Source organism: Fusarium pseudograminearum, chromosome 1, assembly GCF_000303195.2.
Source record: "Fusarium pseudograminearum CS3096 chromosome 1, whole genome shotgun sequence".
Classification (NCBI taxonomy): domain Eukaryota; kingdom Fungi; phylum Ascomycota; class Sordariomycetes; order Hypocreales; family Nectriaceae; genus Fusarium; species Fusarium pseudograminearum.
In genome coordinates this window covers 6,835,153-6,861,278 of record NC_031951.1, presented here as the reverse complement: position 1 = coordinate 6,861,278, position 26,126 = coordinate 6,835,153, and the positions used below count along the sequence as shown (strand labels likewise).

The window sequence follows — 26,126 nt, the reverse complement described above, 5'->3', positions numbered from 1 at the left end:
GATCTAAATAGCATAAATTATCCTACTAATTTCGTCTCTTATGTAAATCTGCTCAGACGCTGTCCTCCTTATGCTCAGTCACTGATGCCTTGGCACCAAGCTTACCGCCCATGTCGTCGCTCTCAGCGGGCGCTCGGTCGTGCACATAGCCAAACATGACATCCATCTCTTCGAGGGTCTTGCCCTTGGTCTCGGGAAGGAAGAAGAAGGCCCAAATGGTGGCGATCATCATCCAACACGCGAAGAAGAACCATGTTCCGTAGCCGAAGGACTTGAAGATGTAGGGGAGGGCCTTTGTGATGGCGAATTGAGTGAGCCTGTAAAGAGTTAATCGTTGTTGGCTAAGAGGAGTAGCGAAGGTGTCTTACCATTGGACGCAAGCAGCGTATGTACCTGTCAAAGTACGAAGAGCACCGGGGAAGATCTCGGCGGAGACAATCCAAGGGATACCGTTCAGACCAAAAGACCAGCTATAGCAAATCAGCACACATGCTTTTGTATCAGGCACGGAGAGAGCTTACAAGACAGAGTAGATCATGATCATGGCCGTGGCAGCCTTACCACCAGCGGCAGTTGATGGCGACAAATCCTTACCCTCGGCGATAATAGTAGCAGGGTGACCAATTTTGACATAAGCTCCCACAATCCAAAGGCAAGCCGAACAAAAGGCAGATGAAATGATGGTAGGGTTTCGTCGTCCCCAGATATCAATGAGGGCACCATAGAAGATGATGGATGCAACAGCTATATAGAGTCAGCGAAAGCACCGTGAATAAGTATTAATCACATACCCTTTACGAGACCGTAAATTCCAGTATACAAAGCGACATCACTGATACCAAGCGATCCGAAAAGAGTGGGAGAGTAGTAGTTGATGGCTACACGGTGTTAGTTGGCTTTGACATAGTTAAGTGAGCGTTTTTCTATATCTTACCGGCAGCACCAGACATGTTCTGCAGAGCAAAGGAGCAAAAGACAAGAATGACACGATTTCGCATGCCCTTCTTAGTCAGTTCGGAGACTGCACCACGGAAAAGAGCCCAGGGTCCTGTTCCGAATCGACTAGCAACACGAGCCTCGTCTGCAAGACGCTTGCGCATCATATCGAGATCTTCCTGGAGATCTATCACTTCGTTAGTGCTCATTTTACAAGTGCGAAATACCAAACTTACACTTGTGATCACGAGGAATCTGTCGAAGACTCTCAAGGGCCTTTGTCGCATCCTCCTCTCGGTTCTTGCGCATCAACCAAAGAGGACTCTCATGCAAGAAGAAGCCGCCGACGAACAAAACAGCAGCAGGGGCGATCTGGACAGCCATGGGGACACGCCATGCCGCTGCGGAGTTGGGGTTCATGTTCTGGTTGATACCATAGTTGATCCAGAAACCGATCAGAGATCCGGTCTGGTATGTGACTTCGAAGAGACCAGTGAGAATACCGCGGATGGAAACGATGGAGAGCTCGGCGATGTAGCTGGGTACTGTGGCTGTGATGGCTCCGCATGCGATTCCTGTGAGAGCTCGGCCGGCGTCTGAAGTTGTCAGATAGTGATATTTCAAGCTTATAAGGGCGACTTACAGATATACGACAATTGATGAGTTGCTGCAGTCATGAGAATAGCGCCGACGAGGAAGACGGCGACGTTAGCCTGAAGAGCCCATTTTCGACCAATCTTCTCAGTAACTGTCCAGACTTATCAGCAATTGTATTTCCAGGCCTCGATCTATAAGAACATACTCAAGAAACAGATAATAGCACCGAAAAAGGCACCAGCCTGGAATGTCGCAGTGATGTTGGATGAAATATCCGCTTGCTGACTGGGCTGAATGTTAAAATCGCGCTTGAAGCTATCGCGAGCAATGGTAGTGCCAATGAAGGCAGAATCGTAACCAAATCTTTCATCTCGTTAGTGGCTTGAACTTTGAGTTCATAACGTTGAACTTACAGCAGAGATCCTGTAGCAATAACTGCGGCCTCGGTGTAAAGGCGCCAATTGTACACCTCCTTTGGCGTAGGCCGATCTTCGACAGCGCGAAAGCCACCCATGATGATGTCTATATCTTGAACAAGTATCTAAATATTATACTTGAGGCTGAGACAAGTGAATCAAGAGATAAGGAAGAAGGCCTGTGGAACCATGACTTTCAAGAGTGTTGATCCAGGATTGGTACCGGTATTTAAAGCATAATCTCTCCAATTGATAAATCCGGGGGCGTGGGGAAATTGAAACCTGGGGATTGTGTGGAGAATGAGAGTCATCACAAACATGTTTTTTCCCTCTATCTCTTTTGCGAGTCATGGTCCCATGCATGAACGATGCAGGGTTCAAGTCTTGGAGAATGAGCCAAACCAAGTCCGACACGCGAGCCGATGCGAGGGGAACAGGCGATTGGAGGATTGGGTTTGCCGATGCGGGGGAAGACCACTTAGTCTAGTTTCTGTCAACAAAATCAAGATGTTGCATCTCATGATTTCCGTATTCTTTTCGCTCAATGGCCTGAGACGCGGAATTGGAGCGAACTATCAAGGCCACGCATTAGCAAGATACTCACAACATCTGACCTTCATTTACTATGCAGACTTGTCTAAATGGATCTATGTAGCAACTGTAACAAATCATCAATATTGTGCAAGATCCGATTCTTTTAGATACCTACATGACAGGTTGTATGCCCTTAGTCACTATGAAGAGAAGACAAAGTAATAAGACCAAAACAATTATTTCACATCTGAAGGTCCCTCGTCAAAACAAAAGTATAAACGTCAGTTTGTGATATAGTGTATTTTATATATGTCATAAGTCGGCTCAAATTTGTAACCCCTTCTAGATACCAGCGCCCCTCTTGCCGAGACCCTTCTCAACGGCCGAAAGAGGCTCAACAACACTGTGAATCCACTCTTGTTTACTCTCATCAACATATTGAGGGTAAGGCTTCCTGCAGTGGCAGCTATCAGAGGGGTATCCCAGAAGCTTGGCCACAATCCACTTGGTGCCATTGATACCGCCCTTGGCAAATCCCCATTCCATCTTAGCCAGCTCAAGTTGCGCAGCCTCGGCCTCCTTTGTCTTGCCAGCCATGTACAGGTCAAAAATTCGCAGGCAAGTCTTGGGGTACAAGTTTGCAACGCCCGTGACTGCTCCTGTGGCGCCGACAGATAGCGCAGGGACAAGCCAGTCGCTCTGGCCAGCGAGAGCGGTAAACTCCTCTGGCTTGTATTGGGCTGACACACGGGCAACCTTTGCGATACCACCACAAGTAAGCTTCACGCCGACAATGTTGGGGTGCTTGGCCAGACGCTCCAGCATTTCCGAGTTGACGTCGAGACCAGCTACAACGCCAGGGAAGTTATAAATGACAACAGGAACGGGACTGGCGTCTGCGAGCTCCTCAAAGAATGCGACAATAGCATCTTGCGTCATGGCGAAGTGGAAGTAGCTGGGTGTCAGAACGAGCACAAAGTCAGCACCTGCCTCCTTGGCAAGCTTTGTCTCGTTGATGGCGTCTCTTGTTGTTTGTGACGAGGTTCCCATAGTGATTGTGATATCGGGGCGTCCACAAGAGGTTGCAATCTCGCGCGTCGTTCGGACTAGTCGTGACTTCTCGGCTGCTGAAAGTGTGACCGCCTCTCCGTTTGTTCCTGCAATTACGACTAGAGGTTGTTAGTTAAAGTCTGACGAGGGTTTGCGCATGTACATACTGCCATCAAGGCCAGAGTTGACCAGAAACTCAATATGGCGACTCTGTTGGTCCCAGTCGACTTCTTGCTCTGCATCATTTTTGAACCAAGTCAAAGAAGGGACGTGGATGCCTGGTGGAAAGGACTTTCCCTTTGTGGAGATTGAACCCATATTGAATGAATATGATGTAAAGTTAGAGTGACAAAGGTTGAGATGGTGAGAATATCGATGTCAAGGAAGACAGAGTTGGAGTAAAGGATTGTTGATTGCCGTAAGATCAGTGACGAGCTGCCGCGAGGGTTTTGTTCCAAGCTCGACGCTGGCATAGTGGGGGTCTGGGTCGCATTCCCATCGGATCCATTGGTGTAGCGGCATCATATCATGTGCGATTCGTTGGCCATGGATTTGACATTTGTCGTGCAAATGCATTAGTAGAGGCCATCCCCAGCTTTCACCCACTTTAGCCCGGTGCGGGGAAGTTGGAGACCACCATATCCGATCGGCTCGACAAGTGTGGGTGGGGCCTCGATCCGACCGTTGAGCAGGAGAGTCAAGACCAGTCGCATGACATTCATTAATGGTCCAAGACATCAGCCAAGTCAGTAGTCTGTATGCCAAAAGCCAAGACAACTAGTGCCATGAGTTTGGATGTGTCTGACAAACATTCACCGACGTCGTGGAAACAACAGCCACGAACTAATATGACACAGCCTGGCCTCGATCCGACCTTAGACGATTGCAAAGCTTGAGTTGAATACCTCATGCATCACAGACCGAATATCCATGCGTGCTTTGGCCGCGTCTTGCCGGGCCTGGACTTCCTCCAGTACTTGCGCCGTGATACGTGCGTTGCCAGCAACTTTCTCCATTCTGAGAATTTGTGTTTTAATCCATGCCTTTTCGCTAGCGTCTTGCTCTTCTACACCCAACATCAGAAGAGGCCATAGCATATTGATGGGGAGTGTATCATCGACATCCAAGTCTGCCACAATCTGCCGGGCGAGCTTCCGGATTTGGTCCAAAGCTTCAGACGCCTCTTTCGTTAGAGGCAGACTCTTGTAGGCAACGCGATGGAGATGCACTTTGCTGGCATAATAGTTCGAAAGGTATGTTCGGAAGGCTCTGGTGATGACAAATGCCAGGTGTTTCGAGACGTGAGGCTGCGTCAACTTGCCTGCTACAGCATAGTCCATCAGCGGTGGTCGATGTTCGTACAAAGTGCGTAAATCGGCCGCTATTACAGTGCCGATGTTCATAACCTCGATTTCGTCCTCAACCGTACCGCGCGATCGATGCCATGGATCAATCTTGGAGATTCTTCCCATAAAACTCTGGACTTTTTGGTAAAACACAACACCAGGCTGATACAAAACCTGGAATAGTACATCCTCGATATCTTCCGCAGGGTCGTTCTTTGACATGTCGTCGGGTTCCCCATCGAAACTTGCCGGTGATGCTTCCACTAAAAGGACCTCGTCATCTTTTGTGAGAAACAGACCATCGCCTCCTGCAGATACTGCCCGTCCATCGAGGAGCCGTATCCAAAGAAGCAATTGCTTCTCCACTTGCGTCAAGCCGTGCTTGTTACTCGCCTGGAAAAGAGTGTAGGCACGCTTTAGGTTCGAATGAGCGGCCTCGAGACGACTCTCCAGTATATCGATATAGCTGAGAAAGAATAAGGCTGCGAGGAGATGCTCGCGTTCACGGCTGTGTTCAGACATAGGCGTGCCATCATGGCTTGCAACTTCGGCAACGCCACGCTGGTAATGATCATCGTCGCTCATAGTCCAGTTGCCGTCTTTCCTGGAAAGTAATAGATTCGAAAAAGCCAAAATTGCGTGTCGGGCCATGGGGGAGACGTTGGCCATCCCGATGACGATTTGTCGCATGGAAATCCATTTCTTCTGAGTCTCGACCTCGGCAATAATAGGAGGGTTGACTGAGCTGGCAAAGAACTCCATCAACCTCTCGCTTCCATCTCTAGTATCAGTCGCCCGACTATCATTGCTGTGTGTTATTGAAGGCGCCTGTAACGGTGTTACAAATGTCGTTCTGTCCGGAAATGCAACCTGTGATTGAGTAGCCTGTCTGTGTCAGTAAAGTCTCGGAGTATAACCATAAAGTTTCCTACCGGCATGGGTGTTTCCAGCCCCTGGTTCTGGTGCATTTCAGGTGAAGCTTGTTGCCAAAAGTCTCCATAATCCCACATGAAACTTGCATAATCAAACACTTCGTCTACTGCATGACCTGATTGGAACACAGATGTTCCTGGTGACGTATCCGTCGGCGACAAACTTTGCTCAAGGGACTGTGCAAGCGTTCCTGTAGTAGATGCTTGCCTCCTTTGAGCTCCTGAACGTTGTTGGGGGCGCCACTTGCACTCCATATTAAGCCTCTCACAATGTGAACATCTAGGCCTCTGCTCATCGCATTTGACCTTTCGTCTCCTATCGTTTGGTTAGGTACAAACATATCAATTGGAGCACTATACGTACTTGCATGTTAAACATCCATCGCGTGAGCGGATCTGCCTCCTTGCCGCGACTGTAGGGCGTGCACTTGATGTGCTATGGCTCTGGCTCTGGATACTCACACCGCTCGAAAGGCGTGGGATGAGTGGTCTGCCTCCATTCATATCCATTAAAGCTGCGGGAAACGAAAAAGATTCAACGATTGTACTGTGCAGCAATCACATACAGAAGCTTGAAAGTTGTATAAGAGAGGATGGGGAAACTAAGCCGTCCGTCACCTGACGCGGAGAAGTAGGTAGTTTACTTGTGGGGCGCCTTCCCGAATGTCAGGAACTGACGATCAACTGACAGCAAGTCCACATTTACCCCAAGTATTAAATTAGTACAGTAGACTAATAGACTGACATTTAATTAATGACTACAGTATTCTGATATGATTCCGATGCGTCGAAATGATTCTACTATTATCAATAGTAATGTTATTAGGCTTTCTTGACTGTCCCGAGTTTCATGTGAGTTTGCCCTGATGTGGAAGTTAGCCTTCTTAATCATACTTTTCGACACCCCTGGCATGATCCAAGCTGTCGGTACTGATTCAGCCCCGTACCATATGATAACCTCACCTGGGTGTCATCTCATGATCCCAGTCATATCTAATTCCTTTTTAGGCATTTTATGATATCTTAATAACTGACTTAGTAGTTGGTCGATTTGATCTCTTACCTCTCTCGTCACTGCCGTGTCTTACCCGAACTTTTGACTTATAAGCCTCCAATAAGCTTCCACATCCAGTACTTGCCTCAACTTTCGGTTGTACAAGTGCAACCACGATGCGTAATAAAGCCACATGGTTTCCCGCACTCTATGAATATTTAAAGTATCCATGTGACGTCAGATCTTTGACGGAAGGTTAAGCATCAGAGTATTTAACCCTGCTCCTGTCTTCCCACTTATAACCAAGACATTTACCTTACACCTTCAACCACATCCGAAACTTCAACACCTCAAACGCTCAACACTCGATATCCAGTTTGCATCTTCCCTGAACGATCGTTACACCATGCCTACAAAGGAAGTACTTGATCAGTGGGAAGCCATCTCCCCTACTGCTAAAGGCGAGGGGCCCCTTCAAGGCAGAACCGACCGTTCGTTTCCCTCGACACCCTTTCTTCCCAACCCTTACTGACCTGCTACAAGCTGCTCAATCTTTGGTATCTACACACGAGTGTTTCGCTGCACGACCCAACGCCGAAGGATGTACACATCCTTGCCACGATGGGCGTCTCGAGCCTGATCAGGTACGAGACTCAACAACCACCCCTTGTTCTGAGCAGATGGCTAATATTTGGAAATAGGACCGTGTTCGCAACAGTGGTGCTCGTACGCCCAACTCCATTCACGCCGATATCGTCGCACAGATAGAAGCGAAGCGCGAGCGAAAGGAGTCAGAAGCAGCCGAGAACAAAAGAAAGCAGTCTGAGATTACAAATAAGTAAAGTCGAAATGGGAAACCTAATAGGAGGTGCTAGTAAGGTACGCACTTTCGGTGCTTTAAGATGTTAGAGTACCTGCTGGCAGGGTTAACAATGATTCGTCGCTAGTTGTAGTAAATCATAAAAACACGGGTATAGTTTGCTACAATACAAGGTTCCTCTCATTTCTGTTCAAGCTTCGAGCTTATTGTTCGTTTGAAACGATGGGTGCCTTGTAGTCTGGCACAATAAAGTCAAAAAGGGTATAGATCTTTAACATTCTTCTTTATTGTATCATTTTTATGTCTAATCAAATCTATCATCATCATATCAACAGTAGTTCTTTAACGAGTTTGCTTAGTGGCCTTGAGAAAGGTTGACGACAGCCCATTTTCCATTCCATGCCCATTTTCTAGCACCGGAATCACCACCACCACCCTCAGTTTGCTTCAACTCCTCATCTTTACCCTCAGGAAGGCCAACAACAACATCAGCCTTGCAGGTTCGAAGAGACAGAACATTGACACCTGAAGAGGGACCCAGGGGTCCCAAAGCCTCAGTGAAAGGTGTAGTGGGGGGCCAAGCACCCTATGCTGTGTCAGTAAAGGATCTCTTACATTAATAAGAATAACTTACATCAGCTGTGAGCTTGCGGTAGTTCAGATCCCCCTTAAAGATGACAAGCTCAGCAGGCTTAAGCTCCTCGTGCAACTCAGGGTTCTCGGAAGGCAATCGCCAGAAGCTTCCGCCATAGGTCCAGTAACGGTTAGGTCGGAGAATAAGTTGTCCTTCAGCATGGAATGTGGCCCACTCCTGGAAGAGAAATTTGAGGTCCTTCTCTCCCTCTTCGGATAGAGGTTCGGGCTTCTTTCCTTGGAGATCCTCATCCTCCGATGGTGTGTCGTATAGTGCGCGAGGGTTGGCAACGGCATTCAGGAGACCGCTGAAATCGCTTGGCACGACATCGGAGACGAACCAGGGGATGGACTTGGGTCGCAAAACAACCTGAGTAGCAAGACCAGCCGAGAGAAGGTAGCCAGCCAGGATCATGTCGACATAGAGTTCGAAGCCAGCATTGTCGAGAACGATGTCAACACGGCGCTCCTTCTTGCCCTCATTCTGGGCCTTCTTGAGGATCTCGTAGGCCTTGGGTAGATCGTTGCAAAGAATGTTCTTCTCAGCCGCCTTACGAGCTGAGGAACCTTGCAACTTCTGGATATCCTCATAGGTCAAGTTGGTGAGTAGCGACAAGTCGGTCGCGTTACCCCACAGGCAAATCTCAAACATCTCTTGGAAGAGAGTCTTCTCGGCTTCGGGGTCGTGGGTTGAGTCTTTATCGGCGCGGAGTTGCTCGACTAATTGCCTGTAGTTGCTAGCGAGCTCGAGGACGGCAGGTCGTGATGATCGGAAGGTATCCATCTTCTGTCGGGCAAAAATATCGTAGTTCCTCCAGTGCTCGCTCATACGGAAAAAAGAGCTTATACGTCGGTACAGATAGCACTCGGAAAAGAGCCAAGGTACATCGTACCAGTGAGCATCGGGACCGAGAGCCTCGACTTCCTTGTTGTAGGTCGCAATCTCCTCGGTGAAGCCATCATCGGGGATGGGGCTGTAAAAGTCAGTCGAAGGTGGCTTTAGCGGGATATACATGTATTGTACGTAAGCTTGCGGTCGTGTTCGACTTCGTACTTGAGACCTGCCAGCTTCTCGATGATCTTCTTGCCCTCAGCTAGCTTCTCGGGGTCGGAGGTCTTGGTAACGGCGCGGTAAACATCGTCGATTCCTTGAGTCTATGGCGAGTCAGCGGTTGCTTCAATGAGGTATATTCGTCCAACTCACTAGAATGACAGGCCATCGCTTCTTAACAGACTCATGGGCGAACGAGGTGGGATCGCTAGTCTTGTATTGCGCTATCGGTCGAGTCAGTCGTGTTCGATGGTAGAGTCGAGAAGCACATACGGGTCTTGGTATCGTGCTCCATATTGGTTTTCGTCTTTACTGTCAATTGTGAAGAAGAGAGAAGTGACAACTTTTTCCTGCTGATCGAAAATGGTCAGGAGTCAGGAAGTAACTAGATAAAGATCTTATCTAAACATCATGGAGGGGCACGCGGGGCATTTTTTTTGGTGGGGCTCACGATGGGAATCTGACGTCAAACCGCAATTAGAATGCCGAGCATCTCGGAAAATGCTTTGATTTGGGGAACATTTTAAACTGCCAAGTTGGACAGTGAAAAGCATATGTCCCAACCTTAAGTCATTTCACTGGGTGATTCGAGGAACGAAAGCCAGAGATTTGGCACTGAATACTACGTTGATAAACTCTTCGAATATGGCACTGTAGGTACTTAACTATGAGCGTTGAAAGAGCATCAAGAAACTATGACAAACAAGAATACCAGAATTAGTCGTGGACATAAAACAAACTGAATTACAAGAGAACTAAGTTCAGAGATATATCTCTCCATTCATAGACATCCTTTGTGAATGCACCATTTATTCGAGACAGCTGCATTAAAAATGCTCTCTTCCTTGTTGAACTGACTTACCCCAGACCTAGACCAAGTCACATTGTGGCTTTCCTGCTAACAATAATCTCAACTAAAGATTTTGAAAGAGATATTTACAAGTCAAACAGTGGAATAAATAGAGACTCAATATATAATCACTTACATTCTCTCAGGTTCCTTTCTAATACCTTTGGACAGCTACAGTATTTGATTCAGGTGCCTTATCCTACTAAGCGGACCTGACCTTGGTGAACCTATTGTCATCCGACCTCTAATATTCGAAAACATATTAGCCAATCATATTTACTTTTCTTCTCGTGCTGATAGGAAATGCGATGCTGCAACGTTTCGCATATATTGGCCCCATTAGATCAACCCTTGCCAATATCACGGCCTGCTAAGAAGTCTCCTAGGGCATACATGCAGTAGACTTGTTTACAACTACATCATGCTTGGTCCGCTTGGACTATGTAAAAACTGCCACGGGGACTTTGTATAATAGCCTCTCGGGAAAAGGCCAACTACCGCTCGAATTGGATCTGAGAGACCGACATATTCCAACGAATCGAGCTTTGTCGTGAGGAGAACCATGTCAGTTGTCATCTCCATCGAATGACATCTTGCTCGAAACAACAAGGAAGGTAGCATTCGAAGCCGAATTAGGCGGATCGCCACGTCCGGAGGCACTCGATCAAGTCCAAGACGCATTACCTTCTGGGGAAGCCATCGTGTAAGCGAAACATTTGGATGAACCGCGCCAATCGATTGAGAGCGCATAGTATCCCGGCCTGATGATCCGCTACCATATGGGACTTCCCCGGACTCTAGGGTTGGAGTAGTGGAGATCGTTTCACTTATACGACTTTTGCCTTCGGTACTCATCCATATTAGCCGGCACTTCAGAGAGTATTCACGGCCTTGGCAATCATGAGAAACAAAAAACTATATAAGGAAAGCAGACAACGGCCCTGTCTGGAGTGAAAGCCCTGTATCTGATCGACAGCAATCCACCAGTACCTCCAGCTTCATTTCAAGATGCTTTTCTCTCAGTCTATCGGAGTTGTGGCCCTTGCCACATTGGCCACTGCTGCCCCGGAGCGAAAGACTCTCGCAACCCGAGAAGTTGGAAGACTCCCAGCTTTGGGATGGAACGGCTGGGTAAGCTATTCACATGAGAGTCGAAAAACCTCGATTGGACACTAACATCATCAACAGAACCAAGGACAATGCAATGCGGCCAGCGAGAAGGTCGCTTTGGCCACGGCCAAGACCTTCATCAATCTCGGTCTCAAGGACGCTGGATACCAATACATCAACATCGACGATTGCTGGTCTACGAGACAGCGTGACTCAAAGGGCAACCTTGTACCCGATCCCAGCAAGTGGCCAAGAGGTATCAAGCCCGTCGTCGATGAGATCCATAAAATGGGTCTTAAGTTTGGTCTCTACGGTGACAGAGGTGTCAAGACTTGTGCTGGGTTTCCCGGAAGTCAAGGTCATGAGAAGCAAGATGCCGACTTGCTTGCCAGCTGGGGTGTCGACTACTGGAAGTACGACAACTGTTACACGCCATGCTACAACGGCAACCAAGCCGACATCCAGACCTGCCCCATCGGCAAGGGTCCTAGCTCCAGACCCGGATACGAATTGATGAGAGACATGCTCCGCAACACAGGAAAGGACATCCTCTACTCCCTCTGCAACTGGGGCTGGGATGAGGTCTGGACTTGGGGTGCTTCCGTCGGCCACATGTGGCGTATGAGTGTCGATAACTGGGGTAAATGGGACGACGTTGTGCGAATTGCCAACCAGGCTGCACCTATCCTCAAGTACACCCAGCCTGGCCGCTACAATGACCTCGACATGATGGTGAGTCCAGTCCCCCCTATGCATATTAAAAAGAAACGTAAGGACTGATGGAGATTTAGATTCTTGCCAACGGTGCTTTGACACCAGCTGAGGAGCGAACTCACTTCGCAATCTGGGCCATCACCAAGTCCCCCATCATCCTCGGAACAGACATGACCAAGATTAACAGCGACGAGATCAAGCTCATCACCAACAAGGTAACTTCAGACCTATCTTGCACCGAAGACGTAAACTAACCACTCTTACAGGGCCTCCTCGCGGTCAACCAAGACTCACTGTCAAAGCCTGCCGTGCCTTTCACCCCTCCCGGAACCCCTGCCAAAGCCAACAACGAGATCTACCCTTACTGGTCAGGACCTCTGGCGTCCGGAACCGTTGTCGCCATTGTCGCAAGCAAGGGCAACCTCGACACTACTCTGAGCCTCTCACAAGTTCCTGGACTGAAGGACCAGGACTACTCATGGACTGAGCTCTTGACTGGTGCCAAGGGCAGAGGCAGAACTGTTCGGGCCAAGTTGGAGAAGCATGACGTTGCTGTTTTCCGCATCGACAACTAGTGGAAGAATATGAACACTTGTACATAGCTTTTCTCTTCTTTCTTTTGGCCAGCATTTTGTCTGCTGGATTTCATCCGTATATATCTTGTCGAGTTTGTAGCAATATCAGTCTGTCCTGCAAGAGTCCCCTGAGCTGAAGTGAGGGTTGCGACATCAATTTTTGAACCTTGTCAGCAAGTCATGAGTAGAAGGGTTAGGTTAGGTCGAGTAGTAAATGAACATTCAGTCTCTCCAACATATGTTATACAAACATTGCTTTCATGTCTACCTTTTGTAGAGCTAATGATGAGCTCGATGTAAAAATGCATGGAATATATGTCCTCGTTATAATTGATGCACATCATATCTATGGCATGTTTTGCGACTCAGCTCGCCTTGGGAGCATCGGACTGCCCTTCTTTCTTTTCCGACTCTGTTTCCGGCCTCTTTGTAAGAATCTCGTCGATAACGCCCAAATCTAGGGCCTCTTCTGGCGTCAGGTACTTGTCTCGCTCCATCAAATCGTTAATCTCCTCCAACGAGTACTTGTCGTGACCCTTGGCTTTGTTAAGGTGGTATTGCATTATCTTGTTGGATTGCTCCCGTGTCTTTTGGATCTGATTCGCGTAAATCATAATGTCCGATGCTTGACCTCTAGTCCCACCGAGGGGTTGATGGATCATGATTGAGCTATGAGGAAGCGAGAATCTCTTGCCGGCTTCACCTCCTGCGAGAAGAATAGCTGCCATGGATGCAGCGCCTCCTATGCACACTGTCGAAACCGGCGACTTGATGTATGTCATGGTATCGTAGATAGCCATTCCTAAACCTGCTGTAAGCATCGAACGGAGACATGGTGTTGACGGTGGAAGTACCTGACGTAACGGAGCCACCAGGAGAGTTTATGTACATCGTGATCGGCTTTTCGGGGGTATCGGACTCGAGCCAAAGAAGCTGCGCGACGATCGAGGCGGACATATAGTCGTTGACTTCGCCATTCAGGCAGATGATCCGTTCCTGGCGATGTCAGACCTATGCTCACGACAGAAACAATTGTACTTACCTGCAGAAGCTTGGAAAAAATGTCCCCTATAATCCATCAGCTTTGATAACATCCATATAGCAGCTTAGGACGGACATGTCTTTCGTCCAGCAGCCTATGGATGTTAGTTGGGCGCATTGACTTTCAGAACAAGTGATAACCTACCGACGACTCTTCAATGTAAGGCATGGGAATGTTAGCCATTGGCGTCGCTGGTCCCTGCCCAGGCAAGCCAGAGAATCCGAATGCCCTCACTTGCTGCTGCGACACGCCGCGCAAAACGCGCAACGCCCTTGGTCTTAGAAACATTGTCGCAAAAGTAAGTATGATGATGTTGATGGGCCTGGGGTCGGGAGTAGTGGGGGAAGCTTTAGGTAGCTCGGCGGCGCGTTATCGATAACGATGCGACCAACCCCGGCTGAAATTTAGCTTGCTCCTCCTCCATAACGGAATTCGCGATTGAACAAGCACGATACCAATTACGATGAACCGATCATGATACCCCGAGAAACGATGAACAGATGTACAAAGACCTGCATCAGTCAGCTTCGGAGTCCACGACTGACGATCGACGGCCAAAGACGATGGGTCTCCTACGATAGATCAAGAAAGTCCCAAGAACAGATCCTTGAACAAATACAATCGGAAATTACGAGAATAAAAGAGAGCAAATATACAATAGACCCGAAGAAAAAGACGATCGAGACAGAATCTGGGGAACTGCCACTATCGCCAATTCTCGATCCGGAATGGGTCGTTTCAAGGAGACGATTGCGCAAACTAAAGGCAGGGAAGATATCAGGACAATTTCGCAAGCACCTTTCAAATAACCCATACGGTATGTCCTCCGTAATCTCTATATAAGCCATTGCTAAGCAATATTGTAGCCGAGGCATTGATGACCCCGATGAGATGGTGTAAGAATACGAATGCAATTCTACCCAGATACTTCTTGCAGGACTTCGATATGGTTAAGCATCCGGATCCTACTCACACGGAAGCGTGGTATGCTCCGGGTCCATTGGCTCTCATGAACGTCATGCCATGGAATGTTCCGAGATTGGAAGAGGAGAACGATAGACAAGCGCAAGAAATGTGGTCTGGAGATGAGACCCCTGACACAGCGTTGCAGAGAGAGACACCCGCCAACGTCGAAGAGCCATCAGGAGCAAAAGAAACAGAAGACATTGGGGACGTTGAGGACAAAGTTGTGGAAGAACCGGAAGAAGACAACCTAGATGAAGAAATGAGGGAAGAAATCAGGGAAGACTCCCACCGGTCCGGACGTTTCGTCACCTACGCCCTCTCACGAAAGAGTGTGATCGACATGATTGGGAAAAACAGAAACCTTCAAGCTAGAATGGGGGCTCAGCGCAGTGGCATGGGAACATACGGCCTCCCTCCTGTTGCAAAAAGAGTCTTCCGACCCGATATGGGCAACTTGCTACTCAAGATGATGCGACGCCGAGCTGTCGATGCCCTCATCGAACGAAGCTCTAGTAGGCGCGAAGGAAAGGACCTCCATAAATTCATCATGCCGGTTGGGAGTTGGGAGGACGCAGCACGATCTGTTGCTGGCGGGGCTGTGCTCTACATACCAACAGAGCCAACAGAAGACATGAATAATTATGCCACTCTTGACGTGGAGAATGCCAATTACGGTAACAAGGTTGCAGTACACGACTTGTTATTTCTACTTGGAGAGTCAGAGGTCGAGAGATTAAAGACGGAGGCGGAGGATTTCCAAGACCAGGAACTGTTGATATTGAAGAACCACAGGAGTGAAAGCGTACGAAGTTTGTTCCTACTCTTTTGGAGGCTTCAAGGATATTTGGCAGAGCCGCAGATAGAGGTTATTGAGCCAAGGCAATATTAGTGGAATTGTACAATAGAAAGAAACCATGATAATAGGCAAGACAAGGATTCTGTATTTGTGCTACATCGTGCTGTTAACTGCCGGTCAGTTCTCATTACGGCCCCACATCTATCGATCTGCCAGCTGTCATGGCCGACAAACGGCGATAAATTGCTACCGGTTTTTATGATGGTCATGACAATATGTGATTGCAACCATTCATTTGTTTATCCTTTATTACGTGCCTGTTACTCATACCCTTAGCCTTCGGCAGAAGCGGTAGTGAAATACGAAGTTGCAAATCATTTGAGCGATTTTTGTTCATTTCACTGAGCGTCTGCACAACCGAACCAAGCGATATATCACATCAACGTTGAGAGAGACGCAGCCTGGACATCGCAAATTCATATCGATTTAGAAAAGACCCTGCATACAACTTATAGCGGCTCACGTCAACTCAGACATGGATTCCAATCCTGAATGCATTCAGCCTGCAGACTGGCAGACCGGTAAAGCTGTGCCAGTCTTCCTTCTCCACGATGGTGGCGGCACAACATTCTCATACCACTGCTTGGAACCTCTGAAACGTCCTGTATACGGCATTTACAACCCCAACTTCCACAGTGGGGAGCCCTTTGACGGAGGGCTCAAAGACATGGCCAAACTTTACACACGCTGGATCATTGAAACTGTCGAGAAGCCCGACTTTCCCAGGCAATACAACTCGGATGGAAAGATCCCAATACTTCTCGGCGGATGGAGCATGGGTGGCCACTTGAGTCTCGAGATCACCAAGCAGCTCAACCCCGAGGATACTGAGATCCGAGTCATCGGTATTCTTATGGTTGATACAGTTTACCCGCTCAAATACTCGAGCAATAACCGCAAGAGACCGGGCGAGGGTTCAGAAGGCAGGAACAAAAATCAGATCCTCGCTGACATTGCCATGGCCGATGCTCGCCGCATGATTCAGTCTTGGGACCCTCCGGTCTGGGACGAGGACTCTATAGGAGAGAGGCCCCGAATTTCTCTGCTCCGAGCCAAAGAGGCCGTGCCAATCAAGGAAGGCGAAAAGAATCTCGTGGACATGAGCCGCGAGGAGCGAAACCTTGGATGGGATTTGTATGACAAGAATCTATTCTCCGAAGTGGTGGATATTGATGGTCATCATTTTGAAGTGTTTGCGTTCAAGTTTATTGAAGATATCTCTGAGAAGATGAGGGAGTCACTTGATGGTTTGGAACGTGCTTCACGAAGCTGAATGAATAAGTCCAAGGAATGGGAGCGTATTTTGTGACTGGTACAAATAGTACCCACGACATTCTTTGACACACAAGTTGGTAAGTTATTTCTTCAGACCTGGATATTATTGAGGAGTCCAATTGCTTCTCCTAGAGCGGGCAGAAGTACTATTCTAAAGATACACAGTCAGAAAGAACATAGAGAATGTAAACACTTATTGCTTCTTGCAATTATAGCATAAAGACCGCCGGTTTCGCTCATCAGTTCTTGGCAACAATAGTTCGACAACTGAGTCTCTCCCAAAACTACTAATTAAAACTCCCAAGACAACCCATAGTAAACAAGACTGCACAGGTATATTTCTATAAGCCCGGAAGCTCGGCAGATTAAATGTATCCAAGTCGTATCGGGAGCTCCTATGACATGACTTCGGTGGACAAAGTGGATAATGCGCTGAAAGCCCCGCCGGAGTAGAAGCACTTCCCCCGAGAGAACTTGGCAATATAACGTTTGACCAATGGTAATGCTCGAATTGTCATGCAGGGAGCACTCAACGGGGGGAAGAGCACCAAAAGTCACAGGGAAGATCACAGGGAACCTGAACTGGGAAATTCTGGTCAAAAGGGCAGCCGACATCGCAGTTGTACCCCAAGAAATTCCACAAACTTGACATCGTTTTATTTCTGGCATCTCTGGGCCATTGAACATCTCACGCACGCCGTGACTTTTGAGTTTGTCGTGAAAAGCTTCAATTGGCTCTTGTAAACAGCCTCAAGTCGTCATCATGCTTTCCCGGTCACTGCTGCGCTCCAGAGCTGTGGGAGCTTTCCCCCTCTCCGCCAGGAATCATGGGTATGTGTACCATCATCCATTGCCAACGATCAACAACATCCTGTACAAGACCAATTCACTTCTGAATACTAACCCATCTTCCATTGCAGCCGCTTCCTGTCTACCACCGCCATCCGCTCCGATGACAAGCTTAACAAGATCTCCTCCAACATCACCCAGCCCAAGGCCCAGGGTGCTTCCCAGGCTATGCTCTACGCCACCGGCCTCTCTGAAGCTGACATGAACAAGGCTCAGGTTGGTATCTCGTCCGTCTGGTACGAGGGAAACCCTTGCAACATGCACCTTATGGACCTCTCTGCCCACGTCAAGGAGTCTGTCGCCAAGGCCGGTCTTATTCCCTACCGATTCAACACCATCGGTGTCTCTGATGGTATCTCCATGGGTACCACCGGTATGCGATACTCCCTCCAGAGCCGAGAGATTATTGCCGATAGTGTTGAGACTGTCATGAATGGTCAATGGTACGACGCCAACGTCAGCTTGCCCGGTTGCGACAAGAACATGCCCGGTGTTGCCATTGCTATGGGTCGTGTCAACCGTCCCAGCATCATGGTTTACGGTGGTACCATTAAGCCCGGTTGCACCAAGCAGGGCGAGTCTATCGATATCGTCTCTGCCTTCCAGGCCTACGGTCAATACATCACCGGCGAGATCACCGAGGAGCAGCGATTCGACATTATCCGAAATGCCTGCCCTGGTGGTGGTGCTTGTGGTGGCATGTACACTGCCAACACCATGGCTACTGCCATTGAGACTCTGGGACTTACCCTTCCTGGTAGCAGCAGCAGCCCTGCTGAGGACCCCAGCAAGATCGCCGAGTGTGAGGCTGTTGGACCTGCTATCCGCAACATTCTCAAGGAGGATATCCGACCTCGTGACATCATGACTCGCCAAGCCTTTGAGAATGCCATGATCGTCACGACCATCCTTGGTGGCAGCACCAACGCTGTTCTGCATCTTATCGCTATTGCCGACTCTGTCGGCATCAAGCTCGATATCGAGGACTTCCAAAAGGTTTCCGACCGCACTCCCTTCCTTGCCGACCTAAAGCCATCCGGAAAGTGGGTCATGGCCGATATGCACAAGATTGGTGGTACCCCTGCTCTTCTCAAGTTCCTCTTGAAGGAGGGCATCATTGACGGCTCAGGTATTACCGTCACTGGTAAGACCATGAAGCAGAACGTCGAGGAGATGCCTGGATTCCCTGAGGATCAAACCATCATTCGCCCCCTTAGCAACCCCATCAAGCCTACCGGTCACATCCAGATCCTCCGTGGATCTCTGGCTCCTGGAGGATGTGTTGGTAAGATCACTGGTAAGGAGGGTCTCCGATTCGAGGGTAAGGCCCGTGTCTACGACTCCGAGCCTGCTTTCATCTCTAGCCTTGAGGCTGGTGAGATCAAGAAGGGTGAAAAGACTGTCGTTATTATCCGATATGATGGACCCAAGGGTGGCCCCGGTATGCCTGAGATGCTGAAGCCTTCTTCTGCCATTATGGGCGCTGGCCTTGGACAGGATGTCGCCCTTCTCACTGACGGTCGCTTCTCTGGTGGTTCTCACGGTTTCATTATTGGTCACATTGTCCCTGAGGCTATGGAGGGTGGCCCTATCGCCCTTGTCGAGGATGGTGACACCATCGTTATCGACGCCGAGTCTCGTGCTATCGACCTCGTTGTTCCCGAGGCCGAGGTTGATCGCCGTCGCAAGGCCTGGAAGGCTCCCGCTCCCCGATACACCAAGGGCACACTCAGCAAGTACGCTCGACTGGTGACGAATGCCAGTGAGGGCTGTGTCACCGACAGCGGTCTCAAGAACTAAAAGGCTCACGAAAGCCAAGCAAAACTGTTATATGTCACGATGTAATTCATTTTAATGGGGTTGGAAAAGGCGAATTTAGATTTTTCTGGGTCAGAACTTATATCCCAATATTTTTTGTTTTAAGTCTCTCGCCAAGATCTTTTCCTTTGTGACTGTTGATACATGAAGTGCTCTGCGCTTGACGAGTCTAGTCAACTGGCTACAACTTAGAAATGAAATACAAAGATCAACCCAGAAAATACGATTATACGAAAGATCGTGGGTATTTGGCTGACTGAACAAAATAACCTCCAAGCTCCTTGCAATGCGGCAACTCCTTTCCCACCTATTCCGAATGAAATAACTTCACGAACCAACCAACTGACGTCTCTTCGCGGGCTCTTCTTCCATCATCTGTTATCGTAATCATTTCTTGCTGTTCAGTGCGTCAACAAAGGACGCCTTGTCCTTCATCGTCAGGCCAACTCGCTTGACACGGCTTAGCCTAGCCAGAGCTTCGCCCACGCGGTCAAGAACACGCTGTTCGTCCGCAGTGACGCCAGCGCTCACATCGTTACGTCGGCGCAGCTCGGTGGGGTCAGAATGCGAGACACCGTTGACCTTTGCCGCGGATGTGTTGATCTGTCCCTCGGCGATGCGCACACGAATACATGTCGTTGGTCGAGAAAGCAGATCCCACAGGAATCGGAACCACTTCCCAGGCACAGGTGTCGTGACGTCGGAGGGTGTGTATCGAATGCTCACAGGGAAAATGTGGACGTCGGCCGGTGTTTGAAGGATGCTCGGGCTGAAAGGTAAGATAGCCTTTCCATTGCTAGTTCCGCACTCGGGGAAAACGGCCACGACTTGTCCAGGGTTGCTGGCCAAAAGGTCCTTGATTTCGACGAGTTTGGCGTTCTTGGGAGGAGCAGTTCGCACTGGCGAGAGAGCTGCCAGAACAGCACCCAGTAAGCTAACACGCTGCACGAGGCGGGTATCAGGAAATGAGATCGTGAATATGGGATCGAATATGGCGGCGAGGTAGATTGCATCGATGGGACTCGAGAAGTTGACAGCAATAACTGAACCGGGGTGAGGGAAGCGCTCGCGGGGCTGGTCTGCCAAAGTGCCACGTTTGACGCCGTCCAGCTGCAGATCAATCCACCATATTCCCGGTATGGCCATCAAACCCCAAAGGGCAACTTTTCTAAAGATAACGGGTAGCGGAAGGAAGTGGAAGAAGAGAAAGTAGCCGATGAAATAGGCGATGAAGAATGGGAGGCGGAAGAGGAAGAGGGCGGCGTGGGTGAATATCGCGACCGCTGAAACGGGTGTCGAGACGGGAAGAAAGGGCGCAATACCCGTTGCTATGAGATATTAGCATGTGAACAGTGTTGAGTTTCCAAAGGTAACTTACCTCGATCGCGAAATTGACTGTACTTTTCCATGGTACTGGTGATCGCGTGGTGTAAGACAAAAGAAGAGGACAAGGACGAGCGGAGGGGTTAGCTATCGAGACATGAGATGGCTTTCGCTTTTATGTTTGGTAGTCGTCGTATGAGGAGGTAAAAAGCGACTCGGCTACGGTTGACGAGAACAAATGAGACGGCGTTGCGATGTCAGATTCTGCGACAGCGCATGCTATCAAGCGTCATGTCATAAGATGGATTGACAAGAGTGACAGTGACATGTGAATTTGTGTGTGAACTGTCGCCTCCCCCACGTTGAGACTTGCTAACGGCGTTGGCTGAGTCAGCCGAACGATGGTGGCAGCTGTCATGGAGCTTCAAGGAAGCACTTAAGCACTTTAGGGCTGACTTTACAGTTATTTCATGGTAGTTTATTGAGAGTTTGGACTGGCGGAACGGGTTTCTACCAACTTAGTTTATTAGAGTATCAATAGAAGTTCGGATTTGTTGGATGTAGGGCTTGTAGCATTTTGGGGTAATAACCAGACACTGCAGTTCACAGTGTTTTCTTGGAGTTACTAGGCACATCCAACAACTTGAAAACCCACCACTACCTGGCCCTGTAGCAAATATGTCAATCGTTCTATAGTTCCACCGAACAAGACTGGAAGGTTGCATGGCTGCGAGTGAGCTTAAGCTTCAATGGTTCGCCGACAGGACGTTGCGCTTGACAACGGCTGTTTGAACTGCAGGACATCCGATGACAAAAGCAAGCAAGCGAAGCTGATTGACCAGACCATCAGGATTCTTTCGATCAAGCGGTTACATTCTGGGCTCTATCTGTACAAATAGTGATGATAACTTGGAAATCCTCTTTCCGTGGTGGGGGTGTCTCCAAAAGCGGATTCGGTCCATCGCCCCAGCAACGCGTTGACATAAACAATTAACGCTTCCACATCGCCAATCTCCAAGCGAGCTATCCCGCATGAGGATCCTTCCAAGTCCACCATAATAGTAGCTCCATCCATGAGTTGAGAGCACCGAGCGTGTACCACTTTGCTACTACTGCTTTTCTCTTTATTACCTAGTACTCGTATATTCACAACTACGAATACCTACTACTCTTGCTATTACGGACTACCACAAGTGCTTCGCTGCTGCTTGTTGTCCGTGCCAGTGTCCTGCTTTTGTCTCTGAACTGAAACTGCGGGCGCACTCTCTTCACCATGGAGGACACCTCAGTACGTTGTTTATTCGCGTCAAAAACTTGAGACAGACACTTACCATCAACCTTCACAGTCGTTTCGAACCTCAAAGATGAGTCGGCTCCCCGCACCTTCTTCCGTGTCGATAGGAGGGGGAGGCCTTACGGAATGGAGCGAGTCGCAACACAACGCTCGTATTGCCTCCACTGCCAGCTCGCTATCGGCCCTCAAGAACCTGAAGCGCGAGATCCCTCAACCAGGTAAATCAATCGGCGGAATATGGGAACTCTCTCTGACATTACGTAGCCGCGCAATCTGATCCTAAGCGCAAGCCGCTCTCCGAACGCGCTCTCGAGTATTCTTCGAAACCAACATCATATGTCTCCGGTGCTGCGGCTACACGATCAGGTGTTAGGCCTCAGAGTCTAGCCGGCATGTCTTCTGGGGTAAGTTACGAGTTTTCTGATTTTGCGCCAGTTTGCCGTACCAGAATCACCCTTCGACCGCACCGACTCGATCTTTTGAACCGACGTCACGAAGCAAGTCTGGAGACGAGACTTTACTCCTCAGTCCGAACCGCATTCGCTCTACTCTCCCTGCGCATCGACTGGTACTGGATGACCGCGGGCATCTGGATTTATTTTCGCGGCATTGATGTGACCTTCCAGTTGCTAATCCCATGTGTCTAGCTCAAGCAACCCTCGACCACACAGTCACGACTCGGCGCCGCTACATCGATGGGCTTTAACAAGGCCACCCAGAACGGACGATACGGAACGACGGCGGCAACAACCACACGAGTAAACGGTGTCAACGGAGTCAATGGACGCCCTACCCATACACGATCGAAGAGCCAAGCACCCCGACCACGAACAGCCCATGCTATCCGCGAAGAACAACGACAGGAACCTCCAGCAAATAATGGTACGACAGGACTCCAGCTATATTATTCACAATTGCGCGTCCCGTTACCCCGCCGCAAAACAAGAACTTCACAAGCCTTTCCGACCCTACCAACAATGAGAGATAGTTCTCTTTCTTCGAGATTTGATGGTTTAAGTCTTGAAGATAATGACAACCCCGGGAGTCAAGCGATCTCCCACCCCTTAACACGTCGATTATCACAATCATCAATCGCATCGCACATATCCAACATTCCTTGCAAGCGACGTGGCAGAGTTGGCCAGAATGACAAGATCACTATCTCTCGAATGGCGTCTTCAGAGTGGGCATAGGAGGCTACTCCAAAAGCACCAAAACCTGAGGAAGTGAAGCGAAAGCTTGCGCAATTCGAAGAGTCGCTGGCTCTTTCACCCGTCAAAACATTCCAATCCCCTGTCAAAGCACCCTCCCCCAGCAAAGGGTTTTTAAACAAAGATTCTAATCTGACATCATATGTAGCATGGGACGTTGACGGTCGAGTCGTGGACATGGAGTCCCAATTCAAAGAACTCAAGGAGATGGTGAATACCACTCTTATTGAACGAAAGGGGCATGACGATGCTCTCGAGCTCGCTAAAAAGCGAGGTAAGTATTGTCCACCACACGGGAAAAAACCGCTAACCTTTCTCCAGTGAACGAGTTGGAGAGTGAAAGGGAGAAGCTTGACATGAGGAACGACACTTTGAAATCGGATCTCGACTCGGCCAGAGAGGAAGGACGCCATATCCGACACGAAATGGATAAGCAAAAATGGGAATTTGAACGACAAATGGACGACCTGGAACGAAAGCACAGAGAAAAGATGGACGACATGTCACGGCAATACAGAACCGCAACCGAGGAACTTAAGAGGGAACTCGACCGACTGAAGGAGGAACAGACAAAAGACCACGAGCAAAAGGTCGAAAGCTTGACAAGACTGTATCATCAGGAACTGTCAGAAGAGCGACAGAAGAAGGACCGCGAAATCCAAGACCTACGGACCCGCATGGGCAACGAACACCAGGATATGGGCGTCGCGATACAAAGAAAGGACCGTGACCTTCAAGAAGCCAACTCCAAGGTGGAAAGTCTTCAAGGAGATCTTCAGCGGGAACGCACCTTGAAGAGCACCCTCCAAACGAGCATCGCCGAACTATCAGCAGCCAACACAACACTAGAAGCCAAGATCAACTCGCTCAAGTCACACGTCGAATTCCTCGAATCAGACAACAAGGCCCAGTCGGACTCATTTGCCAACATGGAAGCACGTCTGCAAGAAGCCCTCCGTATAGCCGAAGAGGCACAGAACAAACTCATCAAGGAGGAGACTGAGCGACGAGTCCTTTTCAACAAGTACCAAGAGCTCAAGGGCAACATTCGAGTCATGTGCCGTGTGCGACCGCCCCTGGGTAATGGAGAGGGAGAGGAGGCTAAGATGTCGTTCCCTGATGACAAGACATCTTCTGAGATTGTTCTAGCAGGCCCTGAGGAGAAGAGCAGTCTGGGACAAATCACACGGAAGAACTACCCCTTCGAGTTCGACCGTGTCTTTATTCCAGGTACTCAAAACCAAGAGATCTTTGGTGAGATCTCTCAATTGGTTCAGAGCGCACTCGATGGCTACAATGTGTGTATCTTCTGTTATGGTCAAACAGGCTCTGGAAAGACACATACCATGTCTTCTAGCGACGGCATGATCCCTCGTGCCACACACATGATCTACGACACCATCACCAAGCTCAAGGAGAAGTCATGGGAGTACACCATGGAGGGTTCGTTCGTTGAGGTTTACAACGAAGAGCTCAACGACTTGTTGACACCCAATGATCGAGCTGCGGCAAGAAAGTTGGAGATTCGTCATGATGAAGTCCGCAAGCAGACAACAATCACGAACTGCCAGTCAGTGCGTCTTGACACTCCATCCGCCGTAGAGATGATGCTCGAGGAGGCCCAGAACAATCGGTCCGTGGCCGCAACCAAGGCCAACGAGCGGTCGTCTCGATCTCACAGTATCTTTATCCTCAAGTTGATCGGAGAGAACTCTGCCACTGGAGAGCGATGCGAGGGCACACTAAATCTCGTTGATCTGGCAGGTTCCGAGCGTCTCAAACACTCACAGGCTGAGGGCGACCGTATGAAGGAAACCCAAAACATCAACAAGAGTCTGAGCTGCTTGGGAGATGTTATCGAGGCTCTTGGTCGAGGATCGGGCCATATCCCCTACCGCAATTCCAAGTTGACCCACTTGCTGCAATACAGCCTGGGAGGTAACAGCAAGACTCTCATGTTTGTCATGGTTTCACCACTCGAAACACATCTGAAGGAAACGTTGACAAGTCTCCGATTTGCGACAAAGGTATGTTTGTTCCTATGCAGTGTTTGTAGTAAAGCTAACAAGAATAGGTGCACAACACTCATATTGGTACGGCCAAGGCGACCAAAAAGGTGCGCGATTCAACATAGGCCGGCCTATAGACAGACTCTCGATTGGAACTGTCAAGAAGAAGTGGATAATGGAGTTGTGTGTTTTTATTGCTTTTGAGTTGGGTCATCAGGATAGCGTTGAACAGGGCGTCCAGAGGGTGAAATGTCTGGATTGCAGGAGTTGAGGAGCATATATGGTTAAGAGCTGTCGCCTACGGCCAGTTTATGATGTGTTTGTGTCAGGCGAGCAAGTAAACATGATTGATTGATTGATTTCTGGACATGAGTTGGGTAGTTTGCCTACTAAGGCTTGCTGTGTCTGAGCTGTCTATAGTGAATGAACATTGTATATATCGATACGGGAGATGTCCATTAGGTATTGATTTTGTCTCTTTGGTGGTGTGATCCAACGGTTGGAGATTTAACGTTGGTGTTGGTGTTGTTTCAGTGGAAAGGGTTCTGAGCTGAGTTGGAGGCGCAGCCAATTGTTAACCGCCGATGATTAAGCCATCGACGGGCACTAAATTCGTGGCTGTCAACTGTCAACTGAGTTGGGCCAATTCACTCACTCTTTCTTTCTTTTCTTTGGCCATATTCTTTGTTTATCACCACAAGACATTGTTTCAGTTGAGTTAACATTATTACTCCTTCTTTATCATCTCTCTCAGCTTCAGCTCACAGGTAAAGTCATCGCTAGTGCACATTGACTCCGGTTTAGGAACTAGGTTGCCGAAAGCATCAAAAGACGTGAAACAAGTCAGTTTGTGCTACTTTAGCACAGTCTTTGAGGGCATCTAAGCCAGGGAAACAAAGGAGGCTGGCCGATTGAAGTACATAGG

At 48.9% G+C, this 26,126-nt stretch overlaps 11 protein-coding genes across 11 annotated transcripts; 5 read left to right on the top strand and 6 right to left on the bottom strand.

Annotated features, from left to right (window-relative positions):
* Window positions 1–52: 52 nt before the first annotated feature.
* On the bottom strand, window positions 53–2,047 carry FPSE_05155 (uncharacterized protein; the record flags this gene model as incomplete). The annotated part of the gene is made up of 9 exons (XM_009258273.1): window positions 53–317; window positions 369–470; window positions 522–744; window positions 792–878; window positions 935–1,123; window positions 1,173–1,532; window positions 1,580–1,684; window positions 1,739–1,896; window positions 1,947–2,047. 9 exons carry the CDS (start codon window positions 2,045–2,047, stop codon window positions 53–55), a joined length of 1,590 nt encoding a protein of 529 aa, XP_009256548.1.
* Window positions 2,048–2,825: 778 nt separating this feature from the next.
* FPSE_05154 (uncharacterized protein) lies at window positions 2,826–3,851 on the bottom strand (the record flags this gene model as incomplete). The annotated part of the gene is made up of 2 exons (XM_009258272.1): window positions 2,826–3,652; window positions 3,701–3,851. The coding sequence occupies 2 exons, from the start codon at window positions 3,849–3,851 to the stop codon at window positions 2,826–2,828; spliced, it is 978 nt and encodes a 325-aa protein (XP_009256547.1).
* A 557-nt stretch (window positions 3,852–4,408) lies between these two features.
* Window positions 4,409–6,066, bottom strand: FPSE_05153 (uncharacterized protein; the record flags this gene model as incomplete). Its single annotated transcript, XM_009258271.1, has 2 exons — window positions 4,409–5,764; window positions 5,812–6,066. 2 exons carry the CDS (start codon window positions 6,064–6,066, stop codon window positions 4,409–4,411), a joined length of 1,611 nt encoding a protein of 536 aa, XP_009256546.1.
* A 1,145-nt stretch (window positions 6,067–7,211) lies between these two features.
* On the top strand, window positions 7,212–7,647 carry FPSE_05152 (uncharacterized protein; the record flags this gene model as incomplete). Its single annotated transcript, XM_009258270.1, has 3 exons — window positions 7,212–7,296; window positions 7,349–7,449; window positions 7,507–7,647. 3 exons carry the CDS (start codon window positions 7,212–7,214, stop codon window positions 7,645–7,647), a joined length of 327 nt encoding a protein of 108 aa, XP_009256545.1.
* A 333-nt stretch (window positions 7,648–7,980) lies between these two features.
* FPSE_05151 (uncharacterized protein) lies at window positions 7,981–9,604 on the bottom strand (the record flags this gene model as incomplete). The annotated part of the gene is made up of 5 exons (XM_009258269.1): window positions 7,981–8,211; window positions 8,260–9,232; window positions 9,283–9,413; window positions 9,463–9,533; window positions 9,583–9,604. The coding sequence occupies 5 exons, from the start codon at window positions 9,602–9,604 to the stop codon at window positions 7,981–7,983; spliced, it is 1,428 nt and encodes a 475-aa protein (XP_009256544.1).
* A 1,563-nt stretch (window positions 9,605–11,167) lies between these two features.
* Window positions 11,168–12,558, top strand: FPSE_05150 (uncharacterized protein; the record flags this gene model as incomplete). The annotated part of the gene is made up of 4 exons (XM_009258268.1): window positions 11,168–11,290; window positions 11,348–12,001; window positions 12,061–12,198; window positions 12,250–12,558. The coding sequence occupies 4 exons, from the start codon at window positions 11,168–11,170 to the stop codon at window positions 12,556–12,558; spliced, it is 1,224 nt and encodes a 407-aa protein (XP_009256543.1).
* A 365-nt stretch (window positions 12,559–12,923) lies between these two features.
* On the bottom strand, window positions 12,924–13,888 carry FPSE_05149 (uncharacterized protein; the record flags this gene model as incomplete). The annotated part of the gene is made up of 5 exons (XM_009258267.1): window positions 12,924–13,360; window positions 13,413–13,554; window positions 13,601–13,626; window positions 13,676–13,694; window positions 13,745–13,888. The coding sequence occupies 5 exons, from the start codon at window positions 13,886–13,888 to the stop codon at window positions 12,924–12,926; spliced, it is 768 nt and encodes a 255-aa protein (XP_009256542.1).
* A 658-nt stretch (window positions 13,889–14,546) lies between these two features.
* Window positions 14,547–16,695, top strand: FPSE_05148 (uncharacterized protein; the record flags this gene model as incomplete). Its single annotated transcript, XM_009258266.1, has 2 exons — window positions 14,547–15,375; window positions 15,896–16,695. The coding sequence occupies 2 exons, from the start codon at window positions 14,547–14,549 to the stop codon at window positions 16,693–16,695; spliced, it is 1,629 nt and encodes a 542-aa protein (XP_009256541.1).
* A 765-nt stretch (window positions 16,696–17,460) lies between these two features.
* On the top strand, window positions 17,461–19,346 carry FPSE_05147 (uncharacterized protein; the record flags this gene model as incomplete). The annotated part of the gene is made up of 2 exons (XM_009258265.1): window positions 17,461–17,528; window positions 17,618–19,346. 2 exons carry the CDS (start codon window positions 17,461–17,463, stop codon window positions 19,344–19,346), a joined length of 1,797 nt encoding a protein of 598 aa, XP_009256540.1.
* Window positions 19,347–19,751: 405 nt separating this feature from the next.
* FPSE_05146 (uncharacterized protein) lies at window positions 19,752–20,773 on the bottom strand (the record flags this gene model as incomplete). The annotated part of the gene is made up of 2 exons (XM_009258264.1): window positions 19,752–20,692; window positions 20,743–20,773. 2 exons carry the CDS (start codon window positions 20,771–20,773, stop codon window positions 19,752–19,754), a joined length of 972 nt encoding a protein of 323 aa, XP_009256539.1.
* A 1,187-nt stretch (window positions 20,774–21,960) lies between these two features.
* On the top strand, window positions 21,961–25,326 carry FPSE_05145 (uncharacterized protein; the record flags this gene model as incomplete). Its single annotated transcript, XM_009258263.1, has 7 exons — window positions 21,961–21,975; window positions 22,034–22,199; window positions 22,246–22,385; window positions 22,629–22,863; window positions 23,341–23,466; window positions 23,514–25,219; window positions 25,267–25,326. 7 exons carry the CDS (start codon window positions 21,961–21,963, stop codon window positions 25,324–25,326), a joined length of 2,448 nt encoding a protein of 815 aa, XP_009256538.1.
* Between the last annotated feature and the right edge of the window lie 800 nt (window positions 25,327–26,126).